Source organism: Oncorhynchus keta, chromosome 30 (genome assembly GCF_023373465.1).
Source record: "Oncorhynchus keta strain PuntledgeMale-10-30-2019 chromosome 30, Oket_V2, whole genome shotgun sequence".
Taxonomy (NCBI): domain Eukaryota; kingdom Metazoa; phylum Chordata; class Actinopteri; order Salmoniformes; family Salmonidae; genus Oncorhynchus; species Oncorhynchus keta.
This window is the reverse complement of record NC_068450.1, coordinates 5496260-5514649: the sequence shown is the minus strand read 5'-3', so window position 1 is coordinate 5514649 and position 18390 is coordinate 5496260. Positions and strand designations below refer to the sequence as shown.

The window sequence follows — 18390 nt, the reverse complement described above, 5'->3', positions numbered from 1 at the left end:
GCCTGGTTTAGCGTGGTTGGGTCAGGCTGAGTGTTAGCCTGGTTTAGCGTGGTTGGGTCAGGCTGAGTGTTAGCCTGGTTTAGCGTGGATGGGTCAGGCTGAGCGTTAGCCTGGTTTAGCGTGGATGGGTCAGGCTGAGCGTTAGCCTGGTTTAGCGTGGATGGGTCAGGCTGAGCGTTAGCCTGGTTTAGCGTGGATGGGTCGGCTGAGCGTTAGCCTGGTTTAGCGTGGATGGGTCAGGCTGAGCGTTAGCCTGGTTTAGCGTGGATGGGTCAGGCTGAGCGTTAGCCTGGTTTAGCATTGGATGGGTCAGGCTGAGTTTTAGAATGGTTTAGCCTGGGTCTGGAAGAGAGCTGGTCTGGTTCTCAAGCCTAAGGTGAGTCAGTCCTGGCACATCCCCTCTGATCTAGTCGACAGTAGAAATACATGAAAAGCCTTGGCTGTTAGCAGAGTGCTGAACAAAAAAAAAAAACTATTCATTAATGGTATTCATACACGGCCTTGGAGAGACACAATCTCTGCCACAAACATGCGCACCGACACACACAAACGCGAGAATGGACTGACGAACGCCCACACACACCTGCACGGTGCCCATCTGCTGTCTTTAATGAATAACAGCGATATCCTTCAAAAAAGGTATTACTCGGTGATTGACATTGACAGGCATCTCCTGCAGGAGCCCAGCATGAAAGATCTATTGGGGCAGCTTACATTAAATATCAAAACAGTAGTTGTATCTAAATGCAAGAGGTAGGCTGCTCATTATAACACTATGAGAGACGTCTCTCTGGCTGTGAAACCAAATAACAAGAGGAATCCTCATGGAGGCTCAGGTCAAAAAGGTTGTGCACTATATAGGGAATAGGCTACACATGCTACAACGCTAAGCTAGCTGACAGACTGTAGCTGCCTTCCATCCAGCCTCATTACAGAGCCAGCGTGTGTGTGCGTCCGTCTGCGTGTGTGTAGGCTGTTCCTCAAAAAGGATAAAAATACTTAGCTTTACACACCTGACGAACGACGGGAATAAGAAAACAGTGGGGATAAGAGAAGCAATTTCCCCCAAAAAGGAAAATAAATAAGAAAAGGATGAGGGTGTTGGAGAGAGACAGAGAGCGAGAGAGAGCGATGTGGAATGCTTGATGTGGGTGATTAATATTTAACATGACCACTAGCATAACAAGGTCAGAGCAGGAGAACTGCGGCCTATTGCTACACATAACAAGGACTCTACTCTTCCTACCTAATGTTAGCAATGGGACAATCTAAACGTCAACCATGAACAGCTGTTACATCTACACTGATTGGCTGAACGCTACGAATCTAGGCTACATATTTAACCTTTTTGCGTGTATAAACTGATTGGCTGAACGCTACGAAGCTAGGCTACATATTTAACCTTTTTGCGTGTATAAACTGATTGGCTGAACGCTACGAAGCTAGGCTACATATTTAACCTTGTAGAGTGTATAAACTGATTGGCTGAACGCTACGAAGCTAGGCTACATATTTAACCTTTTTGCGTGTATAAACTGATTGGCTGAACGCTACGAAGCTAGGCTACATATTTAACCTTGTAGCGTGTATAAACTGATTGGCTGAACGCTACGAAGCTAGGCTACATATTTAACCTTGTAGCGTGTATAAACTGATTGGCTGAACGCTACGAAGCTAGGCTACATATTTAACCTTGTAGCGTGTATAAACTGATTGTCTAAACGCTACGAAGCTAGGATACATATTTAACCTTGTAGCGTGTATAAACTGATTGGCTGAACGCTACGAAGCTAGGCTACATATTTAACCTTTTTGCGTGTATAAACTGATTGGCTGAACGCTACGAAGCTAGGCTACATATTTAACCTTGTAGAGTGTATAAACTGATTGGCTGAACGCTACGAAGCTAGGCTACATATTTAACCTTGTAGCGTGTATAAACTGATTGGCTGAACGCTACGAAGCTAGGCTACATATTTAACCTTGTAGCGTGTATAAACTGATTGGCTGAACGCTACGAAGCTAGGCTACATATTTAACCTTGTAGCGTGTATAAACTGATTGGCTGAACGCTACGAAGCTAGGCTAAATTCAAACAAGGCTACGACACTGACGTCCAAATAAACATGTTCACTTCCTGCTGTGTTCCTGGGTAACAGGCAGAGGAAACACCAGTCCCAGATGTTCTGTTCCTGGGTAACAGGCAGAGGAAACACCAGTCCCAGATGTTCTGTTCCTGGGTAACATGCAGAGGAAACACCAGTCCCAGATGTTCTGTTCCTGGGTAACAGGCAGAGGAAACACCAGTCCCAGATGTTCTGTTCCTGGGTAACAGGCAGAGGAAACACCGGTCTCAGATGTTCTGTTCCTGGGTAACATGCAGAGGAAACACCAGTCCCAGATGTTCTGTTCCTGGGTAACAGGCAGAGGAAACACCGGTCCCAGATGTTCTGTTCCTGGGTAACAGGCAGAGGAAACACCAGTCCCAGATGTTCTGTTCCTGGGTAACAGGCAGAGGAAACACCAGTCCCAGATGTTCTGTTCCTGGGTAACAGGCAGAGGAAACACCAGTCCCAGATGTTCTGTTCCTGGGTAACAGGCAGAGGAAACACCAGTCCCAGATGTTCTGTTCCTGCTATAATCCTGGGTTACAGGCAGAGGCCACAGATACCTAATCCTGTTCAATATATACACTACATAACCAAAAGTATGTAGACACCTGCTCGTCAAACATCTCAGTCCAAAATCATGGGCTTTAACATGGAGTTAGTCTCCCCCTTTACTGCTATAAACAGCCTCCACTCTTCTGGGAAAACGTTCCACTAGATGTTGGAACATTGCTGTGTTCATTCAGCCACAAGAACATTAGTGAGGTCGGTCACTGATGTTGGGCGATAAGGCCTGGCTAGCAGTCGCCGTTCAGATTCATCCCAAAGGTGTTCGATAGGTTTGAGATCAGGGCTCTGTGCATTCCAGTCAAGTTATTCCATACAGATTTCAACAAACCATTTCTGTATGGGCCCTGCTTTGTGCACGGGGGCATTGTCATGCTGAAACAGGAAAGTGCCTTCCCCAAACTCTTGCCACAAGTTGGAAGCACAGAATCATCTAGAATGCTGTAACGTTTCGATTTCCCTCCAAGGGGCCGACCCCAAACCATGAAAAACAGCCCCAGACCATTAACCCTCCTCCACCAAACATTACAGTTGGCACTATGCATTCGGGCAGGTAGCGTTCTCCTGGCATCCGTCAAACCCAGATTCGGCCTGTCGGACTTCCAGATGGCGAAGCTCGATTCATCACTCAAGAGATCGCATTTCCAGAGTCCAATGGCGGCGAGCTTTATAACCACTACAGCCATAGCTTGGCGTTGCGCATGGTGATCTGAGGCTTGTGTGCGGTTGCTCGGCCATGGAAACCCATTTCATGAAGCTCCAGACGAACAGTTCCTGTGCCGACATTGCTTCCAGAGGCAAGTTTGGAACTCGGCAATGACTATTGCAACCGAGGACAGCGGTCACATTCTGTGAGCTTGTGTGGCCTACCACATCTTGAGACATTGTTACTCTTCGACGTTTCCACTGTACAGTAACAACACTTAGTTGACCGAGGCAGCTCAAGCAGGGTAGACATTTGACAGACTGACCAGTTGGAAAGTGGGCATCTTATGACAGTGCCACGTTGAAAGTCACAGAGCTCTTCAAGTAAGGACATTCTACTGCCGACGTTTGTCTACGGAGAATGCATGGTGGTGTGCTCGATTGTACACACCTGTAAGCGACGAGTGTGGCTGAAATAGAATCCACTCATTTGAAGGGGGTGTCCACATACTTTTGTATATACAGTGCATCTACCTAAACCCATCTATCATCTAGATATCCTAGTCTACCTCTCAGTTAATAAACAACGAACGATGCGTTAATATACATAAACTCCTGACCCGTGTAGCTCAGTTGGTAGAGCATGGCGCTTTGTAACGGCAGGGTTGTGGGTTCGATTCCCACGGGAGGACCGGTATGAAAATGTCTGCACCCACTACTGTAAGTCGCTCCGGAATACAAGTTAGTGTGGTAGCCTTCTGTCGCCTAGACCTGCACAAAAAAAACATCTGCTAAATTACAAACATTTAAACTTGGTCTCTGCACTAATACTTCGCATAATATGCATCTGGCCTTGTCTTTTTTTTAGCTCTTGTGGAGTCCCAGGAAAAGCTAGTCTCAGGAGACCACATTTATTGTGCCTTGAGCGGTTAGGTCTTAGTGCAGCGTCTGTGACCTTGAGCGGTTAGGTCTTAGTGCAGTGTCTGTGACCTTGAGCGGTTAGGTCTTAGTGCAGCGTCTGTGACCTTGAGCGGTTAGGGGTTAGGACTTAGTGCAGCGTCTGTGACCTTGAGCGGTTAGGGGTTAGTGCAGCGTCTGTGACCTTGAGCGGTTAGGTCTTAGTGCAGCGTCTGTGACCTTGAGCGGTTAGGTCTTAGTGCAGCGTCTGTGACCTTGAGCGGTTAGGGGTTAGGACTTAGTGCAGCGTCTGACCTTGAGCGGTTAGGTCTCAGTGCAGCGTCTGTGACCTTGAGCGGTTAGGGGTTAGGTCTTAGTGCAGCATCTGTGACCTTGAGCGGTTGGGGGTTAGGTCTTAGTGCAGCGTCTGTGACCTTAAGCGGTTGGGGGTTAGGTCTCAGTGCAGCGTCTGTGACCTTGAGCGGTTGGGGGTTAGGTCTTAGTGCAGCGTCTGTGACCTTGAGCGGTTGGGGGTTAGGTCTCAGTGCAGCGTCTGTGACCTTGAGCGGTTAGGGGTTAGGTCTCAGTGCAGCGTCTGTGACCTTGAGCGGTTAGGGGTTAGGTCTTAGTGCAGCGTCTGTGACCTTGAGCGGTTAGGGGTTAGGTCCAGTCCGTGTGAGGCAGACTCGGCCACATTTGTCACGTGTGTAAGCCGGACAGATGGTTGTCGATGCGGTGCTGTCACGACGTTATTTCCTATTCGCTCTCTTTACCTCTGTGTTGCGCCAGGGTTGTTTTGGCTTGTCAGCCCGCTGCAAAGTGGAGACGATGGGCAGAATCTTCCCAGGTGTCGATGTTGATGGTGAAGGACTCGTCTTGCTAGCAGATATCTCTACAGCGTAAGCTGCCAGTTGGTCTCTTTCCAGAGGACAATTCTGGGGCAGAGAAAGTCCTTCTGGATTGGTCCGTCATCCATCCGATGTGAGTGGCAGAGGAAGTGAAGACGTCGTTGCCTCAGGAGAGAATGTACGTACTGCGTAGTTGTGCTCACTACTACAGGACTGCGGTTGCGTGTGATCCTGACCTTCCAAGGTGATGCCCAGTATTCACCTCAGGCAGCGCAGGTGGACGTTGCTTAGCCTTCACACTTGGTGTGAGCGTGCTGGTGACACAGGCACCTTCGTGGACGGTTGTGCCGTACTCTAGATCAGTGGTCGCCAACAAGCCGACAGCGATCGGCAGAGGCGTGAGACAAAGTCACTATTATTCCAGGCACAAGCAAGTCTCAGGTCACAAAGGTGCGAGGCTCAAGTCGCATTCCAAGTAGAACGGGTCAAGAGTCAAGTCGTACATTCTAAGAGAAAGTTTAGTCTCAAGTAAAAAATAAATAATCTAACCTATACATGCAGTAACTTTTTCCAACTACAAATCTTTGTCTATTTATTGATGCGACCAGACAGCCCTCATTTTGTCTACAACACATATTGATGATATAGGTGTAAAATGGAGCCTTTGTATCAGTAATAAAAGCCTTAAATCAGCAGAAGACAAGTCAGGCTCAGAGTGGACATTTATTTATTTACCTTTATTTAACTAGGCAAGTCAGTTAAGAACAATTCTTATTTTCAATGACGGCCTGGGAACAGTGGGTTAACTGGTGTAGGAACAGTGGGGTTAACTGGTCTAGGAACAGTGTGGTTAACTGGTCTAGGAACCGTGGGGTTAACTGGTCTAGGAACAGTGGGTTAACTGGTCTAGGAACAGTGGGGTTAACTGGTCTAGGAACAGTGGGGTTAACTGGTCTAGGAACAGTGTGGTTAACTGGTCTAGGAACAGTGTGTTAACTGGTCTAGGAACAGTGTGTTAACTGGTCTAGGAACAGTGTGTTAACTGGTCTAGGAACAGTGGGTTTACTGGTCTAGGAACAGTGGGTTTACTGGTCTAGGAACAGTGGGGTTAACTGGTCTAGGAACAGTGGGTTAACTGGTCTAGGAACAGTGGGTTAACTGGTCTAGGAACAGTGGGTTAACTGGTCTAGGAACAGTGGGTTAACTGGTCTAGGAACAGTGGGTTAACTGGTCTAGGAACAGTGGGTTAACTGGTCTAGGAACAGTGGGTTAACTGGTCTAGGAACAGTGGGGTTAACTGGTCTAGGAACAGTGTGTTAACTGGTCTAGGAACAGTGGGGTTAACTGGTCTAGGAACAGTGGGTTAACTGGTCTAGGAACAGTGGGTTAACTGCCTTGTTCAGGGGCAGAACGACAGATTTGTACCTTGTCAGCTCGGGGTTTGAACTTACAACCTTTCGGTTACTAGTCCAACACTAACCACTAGGCTACACAGGTCTTGATGATCCAATGGTTGAACGTGCCGCTGTCAGATCATATAAAACATATACAATTAGATTCATCAAATATACACAAGGTAATAGCCCCCAAAAAAAAAAAAAAATAGCCTCTGTATCAGGCCCTGCCCCATCTGAACACATACAGGTAGAGGACAAGACTGCACAGCCTCCCGTTGAGAAACCAAATGGAATCAGTACATAATCAAACAGCTACAGAAGCCACTCACCCCGGACCATCCAATTGGCAATTACAACCAATGTAAAAGGCCATTTAACCCCACCCCCCTTCCATTGTCACATTTGTCTTAATTATATTTCATCACCATTCATAAAATGGAACAATGTTATCTCATTCAATATATTGACACGTAGTGGCCTGTTTCGATGCGCACGGAGGCCCGCAATCTCCTATTACGCACAACCGGAATGACAGACATCACAAAAACACACAGAACTCCGACATAACCCAGGAAATATGAACAAAGATATGAATAAAGAAAACTATACATTGAATTAAATAACCAGAATTTCTACCTCATGAGTCTAGTGAACGTCTATGTGCCCGATAAACTCCTGGGACCACTCAGGAGGGTAAGAAATAATAATAATATAATATATGCCATTTAGCAGACGCTTTTATCCAAAGCGACTTACAGTCATGTGTGCATACATTCTACATATGGGTGGTCCCGGGAATCGAACCCACTACCCTGGCGTTACAAGCGCCATGCTCTACCAACTGAGCTACAGAAATGCTCTACCAACTGAGCTACAGAAATGCTAAATGAACCGTTTTAAAACGGCTTGGCGGGAATGAATACACCCCAGTCTCACGGAAGAAAGGAGAGTCCTGAGCAGGGACCGTGGGAGGCAGGACCCTCTGCTGCTCTGCTCTCTCTCCCTCTGTAGAGACCATTCGATGCAGGTAGACCTACCATCAGCCCAAGCAAATAAAAATAGAAAATAATTTTCAATATAAGCTCAGTTTTGCCTCGCAAGTGATACAACTGATTGATTTTTATCAAAGTTGGAGTTTTTAAATATAATATGGTCTGAGAACAATAATTGTCAGGCCAGGCATATAGCCACTATGTCGTGATAATTAGACCAGGCATATAGCCAATATGCTGTGATAATGTATTAAAGAATGCAACGCGGGCTTGTGACCACTGGACTGGATCTAAGCTTAGAGGTTGATTTTCAGATACAGCTGCTGGGCTCGGCGTCAAGTGGACAGGTTGCTGGCAGAGGAAACACCGGTCCCAGATGTTCTGTTCCTTGGTGGACCCAAGGTTAAGTGAAGTTGCTGGCATCTTTCAGTGTATGGTTGTTAAATGGAAATGGAAGGGGGCTTGTTCAATGCCCTTTCCCAGTGGTTTTGGTTTTCTTCAAGCTGAAGTCCTAGCATGTTAGGGTCCATGAGGGTTTGTAGCTCTTGGCAAATGGGGGTCGCTATGACTGCGTTGTCTGCGTGTAACATATCCAAGATGAGGAGCAGTCGCATCTTTGTTTTAGCTTTTAAGTGAGCAAGATCGACTAGTGGTTAGAGCGTTGGACTAGTAACCAGCAGGTAGCCTAGTGGTTAGATCGTTGGACCAGTAACCAGCAGGTAGCCTAGTGGTTAGAGCGTTGGACTAGTAACCAGCAGGTAGCCTAGTGGTTAGAGCGTTGGGCCAGTACAGTAACCAGCAGGTAGCCTAGTGGTTAGAGCGTTGGGCCAGTAACCAGCAGGAAGCCTAGTGGTTAGAGCGTTGGGCCAGTAACCAGCAGGTAGCCTAGTGGTTAGAGCGTTGGGCCAGTAACCAGCAGGTAGCCTAGTGGTTAGAGCGTTGGGCCAGTAACCAGCAGGTAGCCTAGTGGTTAGAGCGTTGGGCCAGTACAGTAACCAGCAGGTAGCCTAGTGGTTAGAGCGTTGGGCCAGATTAAGTGGGGGGTAGCTGTCCAGATTAAGGGGGGGTAGCTGTCCAGATTAAGGGGGGTAGCTGTCCAGATTAAGGGGGTAGCTGTCCAGATTAAGTGGGGGTAGCTGTCCAGATTAAGTGGGGGGTAGCTGTGCAGATTAAGTGGGGGTAGCTGTCCAGTGAAATCTAGGCATCTCTCCCAATGTAGGAGGACTTGGCTCCCATCTCCAAGCCAATTGATAAAGGGTTTAGAAACCAGTAACTGCTGACCTCCCGTGTTGAAAAAGCCTGGGCATGGTGTCCCTGTGTTGCCCAGGCAACAGGGCTCCCCCCTCTCAGCCTCCCTGGCCTGATCCAACGCAATCGTTTATTCAGACCCATAACAATTGAATCTTGTTGAAGAAGAAGTGAAAGCAGTCTCTTACTCTCGTCCTATATTATTATTTATGCATGTCATTACAATGATGAAGATAAGAACGAAAACGCATTTCAACTAACTGTTGAAAGCGAGGAAGAAATGAAGCAACACTGGGATACTAGAGAGAGGAGAGGAGAGGGAGAGGGAGAAAGAGAGAGAGAGAGAGAGAAAGGCAGTAATACCCACATCACACAACATTAGGTGATATATCAAAACGGAATGCCACACTACTAATAATAAAAATGTGAAATAGGCCCTATTATCTTAAAACGTTTACATCTACATCATTTCCATCTTGCCAGCCTATAATTTTAACTTAGGCCGCATGTTCTCTCTCCCAGCATCTAGGTTTGAACGAGCTGCACTATTATCCCAGCACATTATAATACAGTCCACACAAAAAAAAAAAAGATGACTGTCGCTTGTTCAATGTTTGTTCAATGTATTTACCCAGGAGAGCAGACATCTACAGCCCTTTGTGGTTTCCCTGACATGTATAAAATGCAGTAGCCTATCATATTGGATCACGGAACAATCATTTTGGGCTTGAACCTCGAAATGTATTTGCAGGGCTCATCTGGTTTAGGTTTCCACGGAGATCAAAGCTCTAATCAAATCTAGACATGCTTTAGAATGACACTTCATGTTTTTGGAGGGGAAAAAGTGATTTATTCTCGGGATGGAACATTTGGAAGATACTGGAAAAATGTTCAACCCTGTGTGTTATATATTGTCTGGGATAGAGAGGGCTGTGTGTTATATACTGTCTGGGATGGAGAAGAGGGGGATGGAGGAGAGGGGGATAGAGGAGGGGGGATAGAGAAGAGGGGGATAGAGAAGAGGGGGATAGAGGAGACATGGGGTGGTGGAGAGGGGATAGAGGAGAAGGGGATAGAGGAGAAGGGGATGGAGAAGAAGGGGATGGAGAAGAAGGGGATGGAGGAGAAGGGGATAGAGGAGAGGGGGATAGAGGAGGGGGATAGAGGAGAGGGGGATAGAGGAGGGGGATAGAGGAGGGGGGATGGAGGAGAGGGGGATGGAGGAGACATGGGGTGATGGAGAGGGGGATAGAGGAGAAGGGGATGGAGGAGGGGGGATGGAGGAGAGGGGGATGGAGGAGAGGGGGATGGAGGAGAGGGGGATGGAGGAGAGGGGGATGGAGGAGAGGGGGATGGAGGAGAGGGGGATGGAGGAGAGGGGGATAGAGGAGAGGGGGATAGAGGAGAGGGGATAGAGGAGGGGGATGGAGGAGAGGGGGATGGAGGAGACATGGGGTGATGGAGAGGGGATAGAGGAGAAGGGGGATAGAGGAGAGGGGGATGGAGGAGAGGGGGATGGAGGAGACATGGGGTGATGGAGAGGGGGATAGAGGAGAAGGGGATGGAGGAGAGGGGGATGGAGGAGAGGGGGATGGAGGAGAGGGGGATGGAGGAGGGGGGATGGAGGAGAGGGGGATGGAGGAGGGGGGATAGAGGAGAGGGGGATAGAGGAGAGGGGGATAGAGGAGAGGGGGATAGAGGAGAGGGGGATAGAGGAGAGGGGATAGAGGAGAAGGGGATGGAGAAGAGGGGGATAGAGGAGAGGGGGATGGAGGAGACATGGGGTGGTGGAGAGGGGGATGGAAGAGAGGGGATACAGAAGACATGGGGAAGAGAAGCAAGACAGGAGGATAGAAAGAGATTGAGAGAGTGCTCGATGGTGAGACATGGATCAGTGTGTAATCTACCTGGTCTGCGATGGTGCGGCCCAGTTTATCCATCCTGGATCCAGCCTCAGCAATCTTCTTAGCAGCACTGATGACATCAGAGGTATTCTTCAACGGACCTTTACCCCTGGGAACACAGAACACACACACACATCAGTCTGCTGTTCACACACACACACACACACACACACCTCTCCAATGGACCTTTACCCCTGGGAACACAGGACACACACACACCTCTCCAATGGACCTTTACCCCTGGGAACACAGGACGGACACACACATCAGTCTGCTGTTCACACACACCAGTGGCGCTCGTGCCGTTTCAGATGAGGGAGGGTGATTCGATTTTTAATGAGCATGGCCTTAATCCTGTGTCTGTCATTCATATGACTGTCATTCATATTCCATTCACCCAGTTCAATGTCACATTGATAGGTTTAGGCTACTACATGATATTCTAATTGTCCCTATACCCATCATGAGGTTGCTACAAACTAGACTATGATTGAAAGTTTACCACGTAGGTGCACACAGGTCGAGAGAAATGTTAGCATTTTAATTTTATTTCACCTTTATTTAACCAGGTAGACTAGTTGCGAACAAGTTCTCATATACAACTGTGACCTGGCCAAGATAAAGCAAAGCAGTGCGACAAAAACAAAAGAGTTACACATGGAATAAAAAAAAACATACAGTCAATAACATAATAGAAAAGTCTATACACAGTGTGTGCAAATGACGTGAGGTGGTAAGGCAATAAATAGGCCTCAGTAGCGAAGTAATTACAATTTAGCAGATTAACACTGGAGTGATGGATGTGCAGATGATGTGCAAGTAGAAATACTGGTGTGCAAAGGAGCAGCAAAGTAAATAAAACAATATGGGGATGAGGTAGATTGGATGGACTATTTACAGATGGGCTATTTACAGATGGGGAGGGCGTACAGCTGCAGCGATCGGTAAGCAGCACAGATAGCTGATGCTTAAAGTAATCAAGGGGACGGACAGTGACACATTCGATCCCGCCTATACACACTGTATTTGCCTGTATCTAGCTAATCGAGAGTGTAATCATTACCCTAGTTTCAAAATCAGAGTTTCTATTATTGGACAAATTCCGGAAGGATTACCACGGTTTTGTTCCAATTGCTTCCGGTTGATAAACATTTTTCAACAGAATCAGTAGAATGAATTACAGGTTGACCGATTATGATTTTCCAACGCCGATACCGATTATTGGAGGACCCAAAAAAAAGCCGATACCGATTAAAATTGGACAATTTAAAAAACATTTTTTTTGTTGTAATAATGACAATTACAACAATACTGAATGAACACGTATTTTAACTTAATATAATACATCAATAAAATCAATTTAGCCTCAAATAAATAATGAAACATGTTCAATTTGGTTTAAATAATGCAAAAACAAAGTGTTGGAGAAGAAAGTAAAAGTGCAATATGTGCCATGTAAGAAAGCTAAAGTTTCAGTTCCCTGCTCAGAACATGAGAACATATGAAAGCTGGTGGTTCCTTTTAACATGAGTCTTCAATATTCCCAGGTAAGAAGTTTTAGGTTGTAGTTATGATAGGACTATTTCCCTCTATACCATTTGTATTTCATTAACCTTTGACTATTGGATGTTCTTATAGGCACTTTAGTATTGCCAGTGTAACAGTATAGCTTCCGTCCCTCTCCTCGCTCCTCCCTGGGCTCGAACCAGGAACACAACGACAACAGCCACCCTCGAAGCAGCGTTACCCATGCAGAGCAAGGGGAATAACTACTCCAAGTCTCAAAGCGAGTGACGTTTGAAACGCTATTAGCGCGCACCCTGCTAACTAGCCAGCCATTTCACATCGGTTACACCAGCCTAATCTCAGGAGTTGATACGCTTGAAGTCATAAACAGCTGCTGGCAAACGCAATAAAGTGCTGCTTGAATGAATGCTTATGAGCCTAATGGTGCCTACCATCGCTCAGTCAGACTGCTCTATCAAATCAGAGACTTAATTATAACATAATAACACACAGAAATACGAGCCTTTGGTCATTAATATGGTCGAATCCAGAAACTATCATCTCGAAAACAAGACGTTTATTCTGTCAGTCAAATACGGAACCGGTCCGTATTTTATCTAACGGGTGGCATCCATCAGTCTAAATATTGTTGTTACATTGCACAACCTTCAATGTTATGTCATAATTACGTACAATTCTGGCAAATTAGTTCGCAATGAGCCAGGCGGCCCAAACTGTTGCATATATCCTGACTCTGCGTGCAATTAAACGCAAGAGAAGTGACATTTCACCTGGTTAATATTGCCTGCTAACCTGGAATTCTTTTAGCTAAATATGCAGGTTTAAAAATATATACTTCTGTGTATTGATTTTAAGAAACGATACGCACCGCATTGATTATATGCAGCGCAGGACACGCTAGATGAACTAGTAATATCAACCATGTGTAGTTATAACTAGTGATTATGATTGATTGATAGTTAGATTTTTATAAGATACATTTAATGCTAGCTAGCAACTTACCTTGGCTTACTGCATTCGCGTAACAGGCGTGCAATGTAATCAGGTGGTTAGAGCATTGGACTACTTAACTGGAAGGTTGCAAGATTGAATCCCCCGAGCTGACAAGGTAAAAATCTTGTCGTTCTGCCACCGAACGAGGCAGTTAACCCACCGTTCCTAGGCCGTCATTGAAAATACGAATGGTTAAATAAAGATTAAATAAGGGGGTGAGCCTCCTCGGGATTTGTATTGAAGTTATTGTACCCAGAGGAGGACAGAAGCTAGCTGTCCTCCGGCTACACCTACAGAGTGCTGTGGAGGTAACTGTTGACCTTTATTACAAAACAGGGTGTTTTTTTACTAATTATTTGGTGACATTAATATATTTAGTATTATTTTATCTAAAAAGGATAACTAATGTTTCACTATTTTAATGAGGATGGTCCTCCCCTTCCTCCTCTGAGGAGCCTCCACTGACATACACACCTCTTCAACAGACCTTTGCTCCTGGGAACGAATGATCCACAAACACACAGCTCTGATACAGTCCATCCAGCCTCATCCAATATTCAACAGCCTCTCATCATGTAGTCTCTGTTTCTGAAGGATAGAGTTTCTCTCCCTCTCTGACAGATGGTATTGTATAATTTGGGGGGGCGGGGCGTTATGGTACACACACACACACACACAGTCCCCCCCAGTGATTTGATCATTAGAGGTCATGTGTTTTATACCTTCACCCCCTAAGAAGCCACCACAGCACCGGTCACTCCTCCCCCGTCTACACAGACCAATAGAAAATACCCTAATCTCTGTTCAAATCCCCAAAGGAACCAGTTGCCCTATATCGTGCACTATATAGGAAATAGTACCCTAAAGGCCTTTTGGTCATATGGTAGTACACTATATAGGAAATAGTACCCTAAAGGCCTTTTGGTCATAAAGGGCTCTGGTCTGGTAGTACACTACTAATTAGGATTTAAATTTCTCCCACACCTTTATCCTGTTCAGGCTTAACCCACGTAATCCCTCCAAAGTAATTATTTATCATGAAAGGGCAATCAACTAGTACTGCTGCATACTCCAAGAGAAAGCTACAAATCTCACCTTTCTAGTAAAAACGGTTCTACATGTCTGAGGTGTAGTTACTTTGAGGACACAAGCTCAAAGTAGAATTGTGATAAACATTTAATATGATGCATTTCTCATTCGTGTAAACTATGAATAAAGGCCTGAAATAACTCACTATAAGACTTCCCCTTCCTTAGAATGGTAAAATACATAGTCAGTGTCAGGGTAGCCTAGTGGTTAGAGTGTAGAGGTGGCAGGGTAGCCTAGTGGTTAGAGTGTAGAGGTGGCAGGGTAGCCTAGTGGTTAGAGTGTAGAGGTGGCAGGGTAGCCTAGTGGTTAGAGTGTAGAGGAGGCAGGGTAGCCTAGTGGTTAGAGTGTAGAGGTGGCAGGGTAGCCTAGTGGTTAGAGTGTAGAGGTGGCAGGGTAGCCTAGTGGTTAGAGTGTAGAGGAGGCAGGGTAGCCTAGTGGTTAGAGTGTAGAGGAGGCAGGGTAGCCTAGTGGTTAGAGTGTAGAGGTGGCAGGGTAGCCTAGTGGTTAGAGTGTAGAGGTGGCAGGTAGCCTAGTGGTTAGACTGTAGAGGAGGTAGGTAGCCTAGTGGTTAGAGTGTAGAGGTGGCAGGGTAGCCTAGTGGTTAGAGTGTAGAGGTAGCCTAGTGGTTAGAGTGTAGAGGTGGCAGGTAGCCTGTGGTTAGAGTGTAGAGGTGGTAGGGTAGCCTAGTGGTTAGAGTGTAGAGGTGGCAGGGTAGCCTAGTGGTTAGAGTGTAGGGGAGGTAGGTAGCCTAGTGGTTAGAGTGTAGAGGAGGCAGGTAGTCTAGTGGTTAGAGTGTAGAGGTGGCAGGGTGGCCTAGTGGTTAGAGTGTAGAGGTGGCAGGTAGCCTAGTGGTTAGAGTGTAGAGGTGGCAGGGTAGCCTAGTGGTTAGAGTGTAGAGGAGGCAGGTAGCCTAGTGGTTAGAGTGTAGAGGTGGTAGGTAGCCTGGTTAGTAGGTGGTTAGAGTGTAGAGGTGGCAGGTAGCCTAGTGGTTAGAGTGTAGAGGTGGCAGGTAGCCTAGTGGTTAGAGTGTAGAGGCGGCAGGGTAGCCTAGTGGTTAGAGTGTAGAGGTGGCAGGTAGCCTAGTGGTTAGAGTGTAGAGGTGGCAGGTAGCCTAGTGGTTAGAGTGTAGGGGTGGCAGGTAGCCTAGTGGTTAGAGTGTAGAGGTGGCAGGGTAGCCTAGTGGTTAGAGTGTAGAGGTGGTAGGTAGCCTAGTGGTTAGAGTGTAGAGGTGGCAGGTAGCCTAGTGGTTAGAGTGTAGAGGTGGCAGGGTAGCCTAGTGGTTAGAGTGTAGAGGTGGCAGGGTAGCCTAGTGGTTAGAGTGTAGAAGCGGCAGGGTAGCCTAGTGGTTAGAGTGTAGAGGTGGCAGGGTAGCCTAGTGGTTAGAGTGTAGAGGTGGCAGGGTAGCCTAGTGGTTAGAGTGTAGAGGTGGTAGGTAGCCTAGTGGTTAGAGTGTAGAGGTGGCAGGTAGCCTAGTGGTTAGAGTGTATAGGTGGTAGGGTAGCCTAGTGGTTAGAGTGTAGAGGTGGCAGGGTAGTCTAGTGGTTAGAGTGTAGAGGTGGCAGGGTAGCCTAGTGGTTAGAGTGTAGGGGAGGTAGGTAGCCTAGTGGTTAGAGTGTAGAGGAGGCAGGGTAGTCTAGTGGTTAGAGTGCAGAGGTGGCAGGTAGCCTAGTGGTTAGAGTGTAGAGGTGGCAGGGTAGCCTAGTGGTTAGAGTGTAGAGGTGGCAGGGTAGCCTAGTGGTTAGAGTGTATAGGTGGTAGGGTAGCCTAGTGGTTAGAGTGTAGAGGTGGCAGGGTAGCCTAGTGGTTAGAGTGTAGAGGTGGCAGGGTAGCCTAGTGGTTAGAGTGCAGAGGTGGCAGGTAGCCTAGTGGTTAGAGTGTAGAGGTGGCAGGGTAGCCTAGTGGTTAGAGTGTATAGGTGGTAGGGTAGCCTAGTGGTTAGAGTGTAGAGGTGGCAGGGTAGCCTAGTGGTTAGAGCGTTGGTCTAGTAACTGGAAGGTTGCAAGTTGCAAGTTCAAACCCCCGAGCTGACAAGGTACAAATCTGTCGTTCCGCCCCTGAACAGGCAGTTAAACCCACAGTTCCTAGGCCGTCATTGAAAATAAGAATTTGTTCTTAACCGACTTGCCTGGTTAAATAAAAAAATAAAAGTACAAATAAAATAATAAGAGAACACGTGCAAATATTATCTCTGCCTCAATCGCTGTGAACGTCTCAGAGCTCGAAGCTCCTTGAACTCTGTGAGGAACTTTCATCTCATATTAATAATGTCCGTCTATGACAAACAGAAAGTTTTTCATTATCTTAGATTGGCTACAAATAGATCTCCGAATGTGCTACAGTGACGAAACCAATCTCTCCTGCTGCGTTTAATCTAAGGATTACAGGCACAGTTGTGATGTAGGGTTCGGCCAGGACTTGATTGACAGTCAGAAGAGCGAATGAAATGGTAGGAGGGATTATCCCAGCTTCAAGTGGAGTCAGATGTCACATCCTGGTTCACAAAGGCACAAGAGACATACTCCGGTGTTTGTGCGAGTCAGGGATACCATTCAATTCATTTCCATTTATAAGCAAAGACGTCAGTCAGAACCGGTACTAGAACCCCGCAGGTCCACTAAACATGGAAGAGGTTTTAAAGCTGGATTTAAATTCATCCCTCACTTTTGGCCTGTCTACTGGTGACCTTTAGCTTGCAGACCAAACCTGGCATGACTGAAAGCCTGAGTGAGACGTGAGGGAGGGACTTATATGGTTCCATGATGCCGATGTGACATGTGACCAGGCTGAGCCAATCCAGATGGTCAGTGAACAACAACACCCATTTCTCCCTTCTGCTGTCTGATACAATTCTGGAAAGAGGGCGGGACAGAGAGAAGGGTGGACAGAGAGATGGAGGGAGGAGGGACAGACAGGGTGAGATAGGGGGCAGTGCCAGTCGTGTTCAGCTAATAGCCCTGGCCTAGACATAACCCACTACCAACCCCCTAACACACACAGGCTGCCGCAACATTCCCCCCAACAAACACACACAGGTCACCCCAACAAACACACACAGGTCGCCCCAGCTAGGCAGCCCCAGCCTGCTCCACAGTCCTCTCTCTGCCAGGGACTCCAGTCACAACCTGGATTCAAAGCTGCTCTCTCCAGGCTACGAACCTTCCCGTCCAACTCTCCCGCTTCCTCTTCGCGGTCCCATAATCTCTCCCTATCCCTCTACCACTCCCTTCCTCTGCTCTCTCTATCCCTCTACCACTCCCTTCCTCTGCTCTCTCTATCCCTCTACCACTCCCTTCCTCTGCTCTCTCTATCCCTCTACCACTCCCTTCCTCTGCTCTCTCTATCCCTCTACCACTCCCTTCCTCTGCTCTCTCTATCCCTCTGCTCTCTCTATCCCTCTACCACTCCCTTCCTCTGCTCTCTCTATCCCTCTACCACTCCCTTCCCCTGCTCTCTCTATCCCTCTACCACTCCCTTCCTCTGCTCTCTCTATCCCTCTACCACTCCCTTCCTCTGCTCTCTCTATCCCTCTACCACTCCCTTCCTCTGCTCTCTCTATCCCTCTACCACTCCCTTCCTCTGCTCTCTCTATCCCTCTACCACTCCCTTCCTCTGCTCTCTCTATCCCTCTACCACTCCCTTCCTCTGCTCTCTCTATCCCTCTACCACTCCCTTCCTCTGCTCTCTCTATCCCTCTACCACTCCCTTCCTCTGCTCTCTCTATCCCTCTACCACTCCCTTCCTCTGCTCTCTCTATCCCTCTACCACTCCCTTCCCCTGCTCTCTCTATCCCTCTACCACTCCCTTCCTCTGCTCTCTCTATCCCTCTACCACTCCCTTCCTCTGCTCTCTCTATCCCTCTACCACTCCCTTCCTCTGCTCTCTCTATCCCTCTACCACTCCCTTCCCCTGCTCTCTCTATCCCTCTACCACTCCCTTCCCCTGCTCTCTCTATCCCTCTACCACTCCCTTCCTCTGCTCTCTCTATCCCTCTACCACTCCCTTCCTCTGCTCTCTCTATCCCTCTACCACTCCCTTCCTCTGCTCTCTCTATCCCTCTACCACTCCCTTCCTCTGCTCTCTCTATCCCTCTACCACTCCCTTCCCCTGCTCTCTCTATCCCTCTACCACTCCCTTCCTCTGCTCTCTCTATCCCCCTACCACTCCCTTCCTCTGCT

At 47.4% G+C, this 18390-nt stretch overlaps 1 protein-coding gene across 1 annotated transcript in view; it reads right to left on the bottom strand.

The window, feature by feature from the left end:
* The window catches only part of LOC118363913 (catenin alpha-1), a 263089-nt gene that overhangs the window by 25850 nt on the left and 218849 nt on the right, over positions 1-18390 (bottom strand). The window contains exon 17 of the mRNA XM_052487347.1: positions 10610-10715. Within this exon, the coding sequence (XP_052343307.1) occupies positions 10610-10715 (106 nt within the window). The remainder of the gene's footprint in view (positions 1-10609; positions 10716-18390) is intronic.